General features: G+C 42.7%; 1 protein-coding gene across 4 annotated transcripts in view; it reads right to left on the bottom strand.

Annotated features, from left to right (window-relative positions):
- Positions 1-3,056: 3,056 nt before the first annotated feature.
- MAEA (macrophage erythroblast attacher, E3 ubiquitin ligase) overlaps positions 3,057-16,268 on the bottom strand; it is a 36,273-nt gene continuing 23,061 nt past the window's right edge. For all 4 annotated transcript variants that reach the window (XM_081861012.1, XM_081861013.1, XM_081861015.1 and 1 more), the window contains 5 exons: positions 10,132-10,208; positions 7,633-7,741; positions 7,162-7,295; positions 6,407-6,602; positions 3,057-4,396 (listed from right to left, as the gene is read on the bottom strand). In XM_081861012.1, coding sequence (XP_081717138.1) covers positions 4,301-4,396; positions 6,407-6,602; positions 7,162-7,295; positions 7,633-7,741; positions 10,132-10,208 — 612 coding nt within the window. In that variant the 3' untranslated portion in view covers positions 3,057-4,300. The remainder of the gene's footprint in view (positions 4,397-6,406; positions 6,603-7,161; positions 7,296-7,632; positions 7,742-10,131; positions 10,209-16,268) is intronic.

Here is a 16,268-nt window from a genome sequence, read left to right as displayed (position 1 = left end):
CTTTAGGAGGAAGGATGGAATATAGATTTAAATAAATTTAAAGGGTACATCTCAGCAGTGTACAGTGAGGAGCATACTGATTTTGAGCAGGAATCGGCTGCTAAATTATTTGTATTTCAGTGCATATCAAAGGCCAGTGCTGCTTCCCCTTTAAACGATGCTCACCTGGATTTCAGTGGAATATAAAGCAGAGTTCACAAATCTCCACCCACTTTTTTCCACTGCAAATTGGCATAAAAGTGGACACAATTTGAAGCAAAGAAGAGCAATCTTGAACTGTCTATTCACCACTTCTTTTCATCTACAACCCAGCCTGTTTTATCCCCAACAAGCATCTCAGGTTCCAAAGTAACCACAGATGTCTTGCAGCATACCTGCCTGGGGGAAATTTCAACATGTTAGTGAATGAGTATTGTCTCCTTGTTGTTGTTTAGTCGTTTAGTCGTGTCCAACTCTTCGTGACCCCATGGACCAGAGCACACCAGGCACTCCTGTCTTCCACTGCCTCCCGCAGTTTGGTCAAACTCATGCTGGTAGCTTCGAGAACACTATCCAACCATCTCGTCCTCTGTCGTCCCCTTCTCCTTGTGCCCTCCATCTTTCCCAACATCAGGGTCTTTTCCAGGGAGTCTTCTCTTCTCATGAGGTGGCCAAAGTATTGGAGCCTCAGCTTCACGATCTGTCCTTCCAGTGAGCACTCAGGCTGATTTCCTTAAGAATGGATCGGTTTGATCTTCCTGCAGTCCATGGGACTCTCAAGAGTCTCCTCCAGCACCATAATTCAAAAGCATCAATTCTTCGGCAATCAGCCTTCTTTATCATGCTGCAATTCCAAACTTGTAAGAAACTTGAACTTTTAAGTCATTCAGTCTTACTCTGGTGACACACAAAAACCTCCCCTGTGCTGCACCAGTATTAAAGATGGCGAATGGCTCCTGTCTCCCAGTTTAACCTACTCCAAATGCATGCAGTGGAACTGAATAGCACCAAGTATTCTAAGAAATAGCTGCTTATAATACACTAAGATACATGTTTTATACTTACATGGCACTGAGGTTAACAGCAGACCTTTAACTTGCAGTTTCTCCTTATGTTCTTGGTGCATGATTAATCTAAAATTCCTGACCCTTCAGGGCAAGGAACATAATGTGCCTTCACTAAAATGCTTCAATTCTTTAAAAAATAGCAAAAACTTCAGAAGGCAGAGTTAGGGAGCTCATAGATCATAGCTGTCAACGTTTCCCTTTTTTAAAGGGAAATTCCCTTATTCCAAATAGGATCCCTCGCAAGAAAAGGGAAAAGTGGACAGCTATGCCATAGACAGCCCTCCAGATATTTTTAGACATCAGGGATAATGAGAGCTCTAATCCAGGAACAACTGGAGAGCAATAGGTTCCCTCACCTGAAAGTACTTTGTACAGTGGTGCCTCGCAAGACGAAAAGAATCCGTTCCGCGATTCTCTTCGTCTAGCGTTTTTTTTGTCTTGCGAAGCAAGCCCATTGACAGCTTAGCGGATTAGCGCTATTAGCGGTCTAGCGGCTTTTAGCGATCAGCTGAGAAGCGGCTTATCAGCGGATCAGCTGATAAGCGGCTTAGCGGCTTAGGAAAAGGGCGAAAAATGCGGAAAAAACCCGCGGGAACTCGCAAGATTTTTTCGTCTTGCGAAGCAACCCCATAGAGAAATTTGTTTAGCGAAGCGCCTCCAAAACGGAAAACCCTTTCGTCTAGCGGGTTTTCCATCTTGCGAGGCGTTCGTCTTGCGGGGCACCACTGTACATGGTCTTGCAAGCTTATGACAGAAATAACAGTGATTAAAAATGGCCTATAATCTCCACAGGTTCGTTCAAAAGCCCTGTTAAGTCATTCAGTAGTGCTTCACTCAGAGGGGTGTGTCTGCAAAGCTGGGTGTTTTAAAAACAAGAATGTAGCCAACTGTTATCTCTCGATTTGCGATTTGTTATAACAGATAAATCTCAAGACATGCAGAGCAATTGAGCTAAGCCTGGCTGCAAGATAAGTGAAATTGTGGAATCTAGCCCCCTTTCACAGGCAGATGTACCTGGAATAGTGCCCCTTCTCATTCTGTAAAATATTACATTGCTACAGTCTGTTCCCTCCAGCAGCAAATGTTGTTTCCCCCTGTGGGGAAACAATGTTTATCAGAGGTGCTTCACTGCCAAAGAAACACCAGTTGAGCTACAGTGGTGCCTCGCAAGACGAAATTAATCCGTTCCGCAAGTCTCTTCGTCTTGCGGTTTTATCGTCTTGCGAAGCACGGCTATTAGCGGCTATTAATGGCTTTACGAAAAAGGAAACAAACTCGCAAGAACTCGCAGGACATTTCGTCTTGCGAAGCAAGCCCATAGGGAAATTCGTCTTGCGGAACGACTCAAAAAACGGAAAACTCTTTCGTCTTGCGCGTTTTTTGTCTTGCGAGGCATTCGTCGTGCGAGGTACCACTGTACTTGTTTGTTTGTTTTTTGTTCTTCATGAGTGTTTTCCGGCTTAGGGTTACATTCAGATCTGGGCTTGTGGCTTGTCTGACTGGAGACAAATCACAAACTGCAGCCAAATATTAAAGCTAAAAATCAAAGCTGCATCAAGTGTGTTCTATTTGTTTAAATCACTGCTTGTCTATGATAATTAGAAAATCAAGTCTCCCTACATTAGTCTTTCACTTAGAAACATAGATTATGTATTTAATTTTGTGATCATGTGAGTATCCCAAGTCCACATCTAAATGTATCTCCTAGCCAATTCCTCACCCTTCCCAGAATTTTGAAGGTGTACTGGATCAATTGCTTAGAAGAAATGAGCACAACATTTGTCCCTTTACTTATTGATAGTTGTTCAGTTTTCAAAAATATAGTATCTGTATAATCCAATAATCAGACAAGTATCCAGAAAATACTGAGTTGTCAACAGTATTAGGTAAAATATCTGTAATGTGACCATTTTAGTAGTGAAGGTTAACTCCCCGCACCAATTCCTAGTTTCAAGAACAAATTAACATTCCACTGTCAACTAAGGAAAAGAAACAATGATTATAAAAGGGTTTGTGTTTACAGTCTTTATTAGCTAATCAACATCAACATGCAAAAATAAATGCTAAATACAAACTTCTACCATATGGTTTTTTCCAACTACAATGGTTTTATTTGGAGAGTGATAAGGATGTGATTTGCAGCTGTTAAAACTGAACTAATCTCTTGTGTAATGAATACCCCTAAAATTACATAATTAATCCTGCAAGGCATCTTCAAAATTTGCCCAACACTTAAGGTTACCAGCTGATCTTTATGTGAGTACATTCTCAAAGTAAGAAATAAGGCAGTAGCACTAATGGTTTGATATTGAATCCTATGCACATAGTAACTAATAAATGAAGAATTTTAACACTATGGTAAACTGGAAGGACAGACATACAAGCAGTGCATTGTGCCTGTAATGTTTTCAGTTACTTCGTATTTATGCAGTCTTCCCAAGATGGTCAATGTGTGGAGGGTTTTTGGAAGAGAATAAACCCTTGCAGTACTTTTCAAGGAACTCCTAACTGATCCAGTTAATTCAGCCTTGTGTTAGTGTTGTCGTCAAGCATCTACTATGGCCCATGGGATCATTTCAAAGGCAGAATGGAAGAGGATTTCAAACAAAAGGGTCTTAGCCAATTGCTAACACAGAAAAAGGAAGCACACAGACCTACATCACACTTTTGACATTGCAAATCTATTTCCAGTTTATGTGTCTCATGCTGACAACCACATTTGAAGGGGAGATGCACGTGTGCGCGTGCACACACTTGAGGCCACAAGGTCGACACACATTCAGAGGCCGTGACTGGCCCCAGTTCCCTGGTGCATGTATCACAGTTTTGCATATTTGGCCCCTTCAAATTATAAGTTCTTCCATACATGGGCACATATTGGTGATGTTGAAAACAGGTCTGGAAGTGTGAAACGGCCCTTTGAGGTTCACTGTAACTTTTTTTTTCTCATGTGAAACTGTCCATTTTTTGAGCTGAGTTTTTGCTGGATGATTATTTGAGAAAAGTCCAATTACTGTAACAAAATCCAAACATTCAATATTTGTTCCCTCCAAGTACAACCTTTTAGTCACACTTCCTCAGTTTCTAAGAGTGTATATTGTTGTTCATTGATCTTTGGTCGCAATAAAAAATGCCACCAACTAATCTGATTCCCACCCCAGCTCTCTTAGCCACACTCAAGATCTTTTTCTACAAGTCATGCCAAAATATATTATGTCAAATTCCAGCGGCACTTCATTGTATGTACGAGGGAATTACATAATGTAGACCTTCTCAGCTTGTGAGAAGTTGAAGACTTCTTTGGTTCTTGGGCAAACTACTTTATCATCTTGACGAACAGAAAGCAAAGACTGAAACAAAAAGAAGAGAGATTAATTATGATAGTCCCAGAGTGAAATAAAGTGTTTATCCATTCTTCAGTTTCTGTTACCTTAACTGCAAGGTTTTAAGAGCTGGCAACAGATACACAATCCAAGACTCCACACTGCTATATACACACACTAGCCAATGTCTGTTCAGCCTTTTCGTAATCCTATTTTGACTGATTTTATTATTATTATATACAATATTTATATATTGCCTAATAAAGCTTATTTGGGTGGTTTAAAGGTTTAAACCAAGTAAGAGACATGCTAACACAGAATAAAACTAGGAAATGCATAAAACCCATGTAAAAATTTGCAACAACATTAGCGTAAGAATCTAAAAAGCAATAAAATATAAATATTAAAAAGCTTGGGAATATTTTTTAAAGGTTTCACAATGTAGGCACCAGGCAAGTTTCTCCATGGAGGGCATTCCACAACTGTAACTCCATGATAGCCAGGTGCTGAGTTTCCTTTGATGGGAATCTAGGGAAGGGCATTGAAAGATGGTTTTAAGTTCTGGAATAGGTGCATGTAGGAAAAGGTGATCTTTCTGGTAAACTGTCAACCAAAGCCAATCAGAGCTTAAAACGGTTCATAACAACCCTTTGAACTGGACCTGAAAATGGACTATAAAGCTAGTAAAGTTGGTGAAGCACTGGTATATGAGCATTATCAATCTGTCTCAGTTGCTTGCTGCTCTGTGTTGGAGCAACTGAAGTTGCAAGACAAACTGAAGTTTATGGACCATCTTCAAAAGGATCCCCATGTACAATGCATTCCAGCAATCCAAACAGGAGGTTAACAGGTATCAAAAGTTGTAGCAAAGCTATCTTTGTCCACATCAGCTTAAGCTAATAAAAGGTATTCTGAGCTACGGAGTCTACTTATGCCTCTAGTGACAATGAAAGTGTAGACCAAAACTGCATGTGAGCCCTTAAGGCAGGCATGGCCAAACTTGGTCCTCCAGTTGTTTTGGGACTACAACTCCCACCATCCCTAGCTAACAGGACCAGTGGTCAGGGATGATGGGAATTGTAGTCCCCAAACAACTGGAGGGCCAAGTTTGGCCATGCCTGCCTTAAGGGAAATGTAATCACCTGTAGTCCATATGAGCACCACTCAGCCAGGCAGACAAACCACCCTATCACAGCATTCAGTGTTGGCTAGATTGAGTCTGAGGTCTCAGGGCCCATTACTGTGCTCAAAACCAAAAAGACAACTAGATGCAGGAGAAAACCCAGAGAGAATAAATTCTCAAAGTGCCAAAATGTTTTTATTATGCTCAACATATTCATTAAGAAGTTATTTCATCCGGAGCGTCTTAAACTTCTTACCATTAACCCGCAAAGATAATTTTCTGAAGCTTTGTCCTCTGCTGAATTCAACTAAAGGCCTAAGCAAATTATCGAAGCCTTTTGTAGAATTCAGCAAAGCAGAAAGCTGTACAAGTTAAAGTTGGAAGGTTCAGTAAGTTCCTACATTGGCTCCCAGTTGTTTCTGAGCACAGTTCAAAGTTTTGGTGTTGATCTTTAAAGCCCTAAAGGGCCTTAGCCCAGTATACCTGAAGGAGCGTCTCCACACCCATCGTTCAGCTTGGACACTGAGGTCTAGCGCCGAGGGCCTTCTGGCAGTTCCCTCACTGCGAGAAGCAAAGCTACAAGGAACCAGGCAGAGGGCCTTCTCGGGAGTGGCACCCGCCCTGTTGAACGCCCTCCCATCAGATGTAAAAGAGATAAACAACTACCTGACATTTAGAAGACATTGGAAGGCAGCCCTGTTCAGGGAAGTTTTTAATGTGTGATATTTTAATGTATTTTTAATCTTTGTTGGAAGCTGCCCAGAGAGGCTGGGGTACAAATAAATTATTATTATTATTATTATTATTATTATTATTATTATTATTATTATTTCCAAACCAATTTAACGCCATTATCTGTTTTAGGAAGCTACATATATCACAATAGTTTGAAACATCTATGGAAATACACTTACATTGTATCCGTACACATATCCATTTGGAAGCATCATGGGAGGATTATTTTCATTCATCACATCTCCTGAAATCTTGCAGACTAGTCGGGAGTTGGCACAATGTGCCATTGGCAGAGGCTGAGCCAGCTTATTTAGAGATTTGCTACAAACAGGGCAGTCAGGGTTTTTGGAACTGCCATCCTCTTTATAACATTGTCTATTTAAAAGTGAGTTAAAGGATAATAGATAAATTACATATTTGAATAATAAACACCGAACAGAGAACTCATTTGTTACAGAAGACGGCTTTTAGGCTTATATGAAGAAAGTGGATCTGCAGGTGCAGATGTTGATTTCAAGGACAACCAGCTTTATTTTCGTATACTTCTGAGCCTCCTAAACCTGTTAAATTTTCAGCTCACTAAAACAGCGGTCAAGACACCCGATGGCTCAGGCTTGCTCGATTTTTTTTTTACCGAGCGCGTAAAAAATGCAAGAGTCTTTTCTGAATTCTGATATTACAAAAAAATTAAATAAAATGCCTATTTATATCAAGATTAAGAGCCCGTGTGTCATGCAATCTGCATTTTGGAGAACACAAACAATGAAAGATGGCTGCTCTGTTTTTTTTAAAAAAAGTATTCTAGGCATAAACATATGTCTTAAATTTGGACATAAATTTGCCAAACGCAGCTCAAGAAACAGATAGTCTACAAAAAAAACTTAATATTTAAGGACCAAGTTTCAGCATCCCACTGTGATGCACTGAAGGATACGGTGTTTTTATAGCTGAAAGCCCGGCCTGGAGTGTTATAGTAAAGACAGAGTTGTTCCCCAGCTGATGCAGCCTGTAGTTATCATATCTAAACTGCTGGATTAGCATCCTCCACCGGGCAGGGTCCAGAAGATCCTGTGGGGGGGGGAGGGAACACAGAGACACAAAAAGCAAAAGGCAGACTGTGATATTTCAATAGTTTCAAAGTATTGGGAATGTAATTATGTACTGCAACCAGTTGAACCTGGAATTTTTTTGTGCATCTCAGTTTTCCCAGCTGTCAATATCGAGAAGCAGATTAACAGAACATTTTGCCAATAGCAACAAGCAGGTTAAATGCATGTTTGAAATCCTCAATATTTAATAATGGGCATCAATTTAGAGTCAGTAAGCATTAGCGCATCAGTACACTGCAAAAAAAGGGGGGGGAATCCTCTGCCCATCTTTTTAGCTTAATTAAATTGACACATACCTTGTAAGGAGAGATATGAGTATCTGAAGGGAAGGCCAACATTCCCATCACCTGTCGTACCTCGTCCAGTTGATTTCCTTCAGCCTGGCTGAAATGCTTCCTTGCATGTCTGAAATTCAGAACGCAAAATTACTCTGCTTGCATCCTTGCATCTCAACATTTGCTTTATGTTCTTTTTAAGAAGTACCAACCCTTACCTGCAAAGAGAAACATTTTTCGAAGCAAATCTTACAACCCCAGGAAGTTTTCTCACTTATCTATGAAAGTACTACATTTCTGAGCCACAAAGTTTATTCCAGAAGAGAATCCAATGAGCCATGATCATCCATCAAAACACATTTTTTGTTGCAAGTTCTGGGGAGTGTCTGATGCAAATATAGTGCTAAACATTGTCAAGAGACTGAGGGGTGTGTACACCCTTCATCTACAATGTCACCACCATAGCAAGAATGGTGTGGAAACACTTTTGATTTTCATGTAGCAGTGTTAGGGCTGATGAGAACCAACATGCTGTCAAGTCCGCTGTTGCAAGAACAGCAAGAATTGCTGTTGTGGCAACAATCGGATGCCAGAAGAAGAGTTCTGGCATTTGGAACATCAGCTGGTCCATTCAATGCAATCACCTCACAACCCCTGCTTTTGATTCTGCGTGACCAATACAGCTAGTATGTTGCCAGTCTCCTTCCTTGCAGCACCCCTTGTCCTGGGATAAGACGGTGTTGAGGAAGAAAAACAAAAATTTGCTGAATACAGGTAACTCACAACATAGGCACAATTAACTTGCACACATTCGACTTTATTGGCATTTTTAAAATATTTTTAAAGAGGGCAGAAAGAGCGTGGGTTTCTGGGAAGAAAGACTTTCGCAATCCCAACTGCAATTGAACAAAACGTGTTTTGGTTTTTACACACTATCCCTGGAACATACCCCCATGTAAGTTGAGAGTTGCCTGTATTTTAAGGCATTAGTTTAGAGACACAACATGTCAGTTTGACAAAGCAGTAATGGTGCTGTACAACAGCTCTAAAATGGTCTAAAGAAAAAACACAAAAAATCTAAGAATACCGAGTTACACTGATACACAGTGAGTCGTTTATCTAACTCCAAAAAGCAGGACTCCCTCAATACAAGGCCCAATAGGTGTTTAGCTAAGGTTATCTGAGCAAATTCATTCTACCTGCTAGTTTGCAGCTAGAAAAGTCACATATTCTAATGACTCCTCCTAATAGTCTACTGTATTGTGCCTATTCAATGACAAAGTTTCAAGGGTTATATCGCACAACACCAACAAATGGCAAAGAGGGAAGAGTGATGATAGAGACTGAATCAATTCTCAATGGTTCCCAGTTTACTTTTATCGTATTTAAATCAATCTGCAACCTGAGATACAATTGAGAAAGGAAAAATATTGATCCTCATCACAGTTTGAGTAACTTGGGATAGTTAATCACTAGCCCAATGGTGTTCAAGTGTAGTATCTGACACCTTCTTTGACATCATGTTCTACGATGTAACTTATTTCTACCTCATCGCCTTTACATTATCCTACCATATAAAAAGGTAAAGGTAAAGGTACCCCTGCCCGTACGGGCCAGTCTTGACAGACTCTGGGGTTGTGCGCCCATCTCACTCAAGAGGCTGGGGGCCAGCGCTGTCCGGAGACACTTCCGGGTCACGTGGCCAGCGTGACATCGCTGCTCTGGCGAGCCAGAGCTGCACACGGAAACGCCGTTTACCTTCCCGCTGGTAAGCGGTCCCTATTTATCTACTTGCACCCGGAGGTGCTTTCGAACTGCTAGGTTGGCAGGCGCTGGGACCGAGCAGCAGGAGCGCACCCTGCCGCAGGGATTCGAACCGCCGACCTTTCGATCGGCAAGCCCTAGGCGCTGAGGCTTTAACCCACAGCGCCACCTACGTCCCTATCCTACCATATACAATACTACTAACACCAACACTGTCCCTAGCAGAAAAATATGATGGCAAGTCTTAACGTATCATGCAGCAAAGGCCTTTCTAGCTGTCTAATATTTCCAGTTTAGGTTTGGAAAAGTTTAGCTTCTTGGACCATCATCTCTGCTTCCTTAAGGAAGGATTTCTGGAAAGAGATGTGTTGCACCTCAAAGTGGTTGGCAAGAATGTTTGCTAAGAGTCTCACAAACCCGATCAGGAGAGCTTTAAACTAAATCCTATGGGGAAAGAGGACAATAGTTGGTCGACGGGAACACTTGGTGTTGGGGATAACAGCTTCACTGACGCACATGAAACTGAGGTTGTGCTCCAGAGACCTGCTAAAGGGCAGGAAACTACAAGGAGGAAATATCTGGAGGGAATGACTTGTATCTATATTAACACACAGGGTATAGGAACCAAGCAAAACAATTTGGAGCAAATATGGTCTAATAGGCATCACTGCAACCTAGTGGGATGAGACTCATGACTGGAATGTAGAAACTGAGGATTATAACCAGTACAAAATTCTGCACATCCTATTTCCATACCTGACAGCATCCAGTCTCTTGTTCTGTCGAATAAGTTCAATGAACTCCTGAATCCTTAGGCTGAACTCCAGACAGCTCTAAGATTAAAGAAAAGACAGGGTCTTAGATGTGGCCACATTTAACCCGTGATCTAAGACATACTTACTTTACATTATGTTACACTGAAATCAATAGGAGTTTTGAGTTAATATATTTAGGATTAAGGTGTATGCAGTTCTATTTGTTGGTGTTTATGTCAATAATGATGTGCCACTAGATTACAATATAATATAATATAATATAATATAATATAATATAATATAATATAATATAATATAATATAATATAATATAATATAATATAATAATATAGGTTTGAGTTGCATAAAAACAAATCTATTTGCACCTCAGAATTGAATGCTATTAAAAATCCTGTTACTATGACTAAGGTCTGATTTCTAGCCAGTGTTACCTCTCTGCATTTTAAATTTGAATTTTGTGCCGTAACTGAAAATACTTTCTGAGAAGCAACAATCAGAAATAGGAGGATCTGCATCTTTCAATGAGACCTCTTTGAACAGGAATAAGTTATTATTCCACACTGCTTAATAAAATTTAAAGAAAATCAAAAGGCATTTGTTCATCGGGGGGGGGGGGGGAGGGGATTAGATGGACTGAGGTCATCCGCAGGTTAAATGCTTACAGTACTTGGTGATAACAGATCAAATTACTTCGTACTGAAGTTCTCTTAACATTTGTTCATTGTAATGCGAAGGGCTTGTATTAAAACTAACCTTCACTTAAAACTGATCCTAATGTTCTCTTTTTATATACAATCTTTAATCAATTGCACTGCAATATTATCCATGTGCCTAAAGTTTTTAAAAATATCAGTAAATGGGGGCGGGGTGCTTTTTTAAAATTTTATTTCAGTTTAAAGCTGCAGTCTGCTTACATCAAGGCAGAGTTAAAATACCCTTCCCCAACCTAACGCCCTCCAGATGTTCTGGACTAGAACCTGTACCAGCCCCATCTGCTGAGTATGCTGTATGGAGCTGATAGGAGTTGCATTACAAAACATCTGAAGGGCACCAAGTTGCAGAAGGAAGAGTTAAGGAACACATTGCAACGTGTGTAAAAAGGTAAAGGGACCCCTGACCATTAGGTCCAGTCATGACCGACTCTGGGGTTGCGGCGCTCATCTCGCTTTCTTGGCCGAGGGAGCCGGCGTACAGCTTCCGGGTCATGTGGCCAGCATGACTAAGCCGCTTCTGGCGAACCAGAGCAGTGCACGGAAACACCATTCACCTTCCCACTGGAGTGGTACCTATTTATCTACTTGCACTTTGACATGCTTTCGAACTGCTAGGTTGGCGGGAGCAGGGACCGAGCAACGGGAGCTCACCCCGTCGCGGGGATTCAAACCGCCGACCTTCTGATCGGCAAGTCCTAGGTTCTGTGGTTTAACCCACAGCGCCACCCGCGTCCCATTTTAGCAACGTGTGTATTTATGCATAAATGCTGCAACTTGCACTGCACCAGACATTATCACATGTCTGTACTGCTATGGCAGCTCTCCTCCTTCAACCACTGTGGCAAGTTACAGCTTCAGGATCACATATCTTGCAATTTTATACTTGGGGAGTGGGCTGCACTATAGTTAACTGCATACTGCACTATAAAGAATCCCCTGCCCCATGAATTTAAAGGACACTACACATTCATATTCTGCTCTCTTCTGCTTATCTTGTAGTAAACCTTTTTCAACAAAACATTACGTAACGATTGTATGCCGCTGAAATCCGATACTGCCAAAGTCGACAGGATCTGGGGCAGCAAGCTTTCTGCATGCAACTAGACTGCACCGAGAATTTGCAAAACAAAGAGCTGGTGTGGCAAAGCAAATGTTGGCACTTACCATGGCAAGTTCCTTCTCTGGAGGGAGAAAGGGGATCCCGTGTGGGTTGTCACTGCCCACTTCTCCACTGGCAGGAAGTCACACTTTTGAGAGGGCACGCCTGGTGGGCGGGGAAACCCCCTCACCAGTTCAATTCGTGCTTAAGAAAGTAACTGTATAGCCAAAAATTAAACAACTTAACAGAACAGGAAGGAAAAGGAACACAACTTGTTAGGAGAAAGGAACTCAGCTGTCCCACAGTGGGATATGCCACTCTGTTCCTGAGGCCCAGTCCCAAGAAGAAGAAGAAGAGGAGGAGGAGTTTGGATTTGATATCCCGCTTTATCACTACCCTAGGGAGTCTCAAAGCGGCTAACATTCTCCTTTCCCTTCCTCCCCCACAACCAACACTCTGTGAGGTGAGTGAGGCTGAGAGCCTTCAGAGAAGTGTGACTAGCCCAAGGTCACCCAGCAGCTGCAGGTGGAGGAGCAGCGAATCAAACCTGGTTCACCAGATTACAAGTCCACTGCTCTTGTAAGGCAGCCCAGGTGAAGAAGAGAAGAATGGTATGGGCTAAAGAATAAGTGAAGGGAAAACCGGGGTGGAGGGAGAGGGAGAAGAGGCCCCTGAACATTGGTGGTGGGGGGCCCCAAACCACCGGGCGACCCTAAGCTCTTTGTGTCCAATGGCCTCCCCCCCACAGTGGTCACCTGGAAGGCTGGATCCCCTTCCTCAATACAGAGAAGGAACTTAACACGGTAAGTACCAACATTTACTTTTCTTTTAGTAGTAGGAGGGGAATCCTGTGTGGGATATCTCAGCAATTACCAGACTGGGTAACTGTGGGTAATGGTGTTTCCTACCTACTGAAGCACTCATTTCCCAAAGGCGGCCTTGGCTGAGTTGTAAATGTTTAGCTAGTAATGCCTCATGAAGGTGGGACATGAGAACCAGATGGCTGCCCTGTATATGTCACCCAGAGGGGCTTGGGTCCGAAATACCGCTGAGGCAGTTGCGCTCCTGGTGGAAATGGGCTGTGATACCCTGTTGCTATCAAAGGGTTAAAAGGTAGCAGAAACGCTCTAATCACTGAGCAGCTGGAGGTCATTAGGCTTCCAGGAACATGAGTTTGTATAAATAGTCAGTCTCTCATGTGTTTGTTCCCCTTTTCCCCTTCTCCCCTTTTGGGCGTGTTTGCTGATATGTGTGGTTCGTCGCCGGGGTTTTTTTGTTTTTGTAAATAAACCTTTCTTTGAGTTCCAAACCGCTTGCTCCAAGACTCCTCTTTGAAAAGATACTGCCTCTCCTGCCCTTCTAAACTGCTGCGCGAAATGCTCTGCTGTAGTGGGACTTGTGACGATGGAAGCGCACTGGGCATTTACATTAAACTAATTAAAGTTTAATGGGACAGGTTATGGATGTTTGTACGTCAAGAAGGAGCTAAGGAGTGCAGTTCAGAGTGATTTATGCAAGGACTGGAGCGAAGTCAGAAGCGGTTGCCGACAACGAAAGCCTTCAAAGCAGCTTGAGTCCTGCAACGTGCCTAGAAAAGTTTTAAACAGGCACTGAGCAGTTTGTACTCGCTGGAAGACGTCTTTTTCCTCAAGGAGCCACCTCAGCAGCTGGGAGACGGTCTACAGGTGTGTGAGTATCGTTCCTAAGCCCCAGGGAGGATGGCAGAGTCCCAGGAAAGTTTTTCTGTCCCGTTTACGCGACTCAATGGGAAAAATTGGCAAGATTGGAAGGCTAGAGTAAGGGTTTGGTTGCAAGCAAAAGAGTTGTGGAGTTGCACTGAAGCACCGCCTTTACAGGCAGCTGCAGACGCCTCTGCAGAAGACAAAGCAGCAGCAGCAGCTTCACAGAAACGCGATAGGAAAGCCCAAGGTCTACTAGTTTTGGCAGTGGGACCAGAGCAAATGCCTTATGTTTCTGAGTTAAAGAACACGCATGAGGTCTGGACGGTTCTGCAGCGGTTAAATTCCAGAAACACTGCGGGGGCCAAGATCCATGCTACAAGATGTTTGTTTGATTTACGTCTCCAACCGGGAGCGTGTGTGAAAGAACATATTGCCAAAATGGTGTCTGCCTTTAATCAACTAAGACAGCTGGGCATTCCTTTCTCTATGGAGCAGCAGTCATACATATTGTTGTCTTCTCTTGATAAAAGCTATGAGACTCTAGCTCTAACTTTGGAAGCTATGCCTTCAACTGAATTAACCCTTGAATACATTTCATCTCGGCTTGCAGATGAACAGGATAAAAGGCAAAGAGAAAGAGGTTTGTCTTCAAAGGGGAGTTATGCTGTGCCTAAGAGTGTTGATGCTGAGTTTGAGCACACAGTAAATGCTTTTGCAGCTAGACACTGTTTTCGCTGTGGTTCCCCTTCCCATCTAATCAGGAATTGCACACGTGAACCTGGTCAAGACAGCACTAAGGCCGTTACCCCTAGTTACCAGACAAGGAGTTCCAGGGGACGTCGGAGAAGAGGAGGAGGTCGTGGCTACTCCCACAGCACACAGCACATGGCTTCAGCAATGGCGTTGATGCAAGGGCGTGGCCAAGGCAGCAATCTACGCTGGTTGATCGACAGTGGTGCATCTCACCACCTGGTGGCGCCATCTAGTGTCCGTTTGCAGAATTGCAGACATTTGCAAACCCCTAAAGTTGTGACAATGGCAGATTCAACTAAACGTTCCTTAGAGACTGTAGGCACAGTGTTCTTGAATTGTTTGCAGACAGAAATTGATGCCTACGTGCTAAAGGGATTGAAGGGGTGTATTTTGTCTGTGTCAGAACTTGATAGAGTTGGGTTTAAAACTGTGTTTGAAAATGGGGTTTGCACTATTTCAAAGAATAACGTATCTCTTTTGCAGGTGGAATGCAGAAATGGGTTATATTATTTTGAGACAAGTCCAGATGAAGTTGAACAGGTTCATGCTGGTTGTGTGAACACGCCTACCCATAATTCTTGTGTTCATTTATGGCACCGCCGTCTGGGACATATTAATTTTCAGTATGTTAAAAAGGCAACCTGAATTATCAGAAGGGTGCAAAATGAACAAATGTGCTAAGTATTTGGATTGTACTGCATGCAAAAGGGCGAAGGTTCATAGATGCAGCTATCCCAGTTCAGATAGGAAATCTGACAAAGTATTCCAACTTGTGCATATGGACCTATGTGGCCCAATGCCTGTTGCTAGCATGGGAGGTTCGAGGTATGCACTGTGTCTCTCGGATGACAAAACGAAGGTTACATGGTTTTTTCCTCTCAAAACAAAAGCAGATACTGCAGAAACAGTTAAAAATTGGGTTCATGCAGTAGAACTTGAATTTGGTACTAAAGTACTTGCTTTTCAGACAGACAGAGGGTCAGAATTTACCGGGTCTGTGTTGCAGAATTTCTTTAAGAAAAAGGGAATTAAGCATCGTCTGTCTACACCTTATTCCCCCCAAGAAGGAGGCGTGGCCGAACGTAAAAACAGGGTTCTGCAAGAGTTGGCAAACTCTATGTTGTTTGATGCTAAACTCCCTCAAAGTTACTGGGCGGAAGCCTGGCAGGCAGCTACTCATATTCTGAACCGAGTATATAATTCTGTAATTGGCACTACCCCATATTTTGCTTTATATGGGAAGAAGCCCAAAATTAATTACTTTCGGGTGTTTGGATGTCCAGCCTATGTACTTATCCCAAAAGCGTTAAGGAAAAAGGGAGGTCCAAGGGCTAGGAAACTCATCTTTTGTGGGTACGAACCACATGCCAAATCTTGGAGATTCGTGAACCCAAATGGGGATACTACAAGAGTGGTCCTCAGTAGGAGCGCTGAATTTTGTGAGCAATCCGGATGGACTCACTTACATGCTAACCCTGACATTTTGAGAGATGATTTAGGCATTTATGCTGAGAATGAAAGTCCAGAGAGTAGTGAGCCAGAAGGGGATGGTGCACATGGTTCAGATACAGATTCTGACCAGGCACAAGGTTCTTCTCCTAAGGTAGAAAAGCCAAAATCTAGGAGTGTTCCAACATCGCCACCCAGTAGGCCTAGCAGACAGCAAAAGCGAAGCAGGTCACCTGCAACACCAAGCCCAAGGGAGGTATCTAAACGGAGGTCTTTATCCCTAGAGGCACATCCAGATATAAAGTCTGAGACAGATTCTGACAGCCAACGGTCAGAGGGGGCACAAGAGCAGCAATTGCGCAGGTCAAACCGTGCCACAAAGGGCAAGCCGCCAGAGCGGTTTAAGGTGACAAGTGTATACG

The sequence above is a fragment of the Podarcis erhardii genome (genome assembly GCF_964252035.2).
Source record: "Podarcis erhardii genome assembly, chromosome: 5".
NCBI classification, from domain to species: Eukaryota; Metazoa; Chordata; class Lepidosauria; order Squamata; family Lacertidae; genus Podarcis; species Podarcis erhardii.
This window is presented reverse-complemented; position numbering and strand designations above follow the sequence as displayed.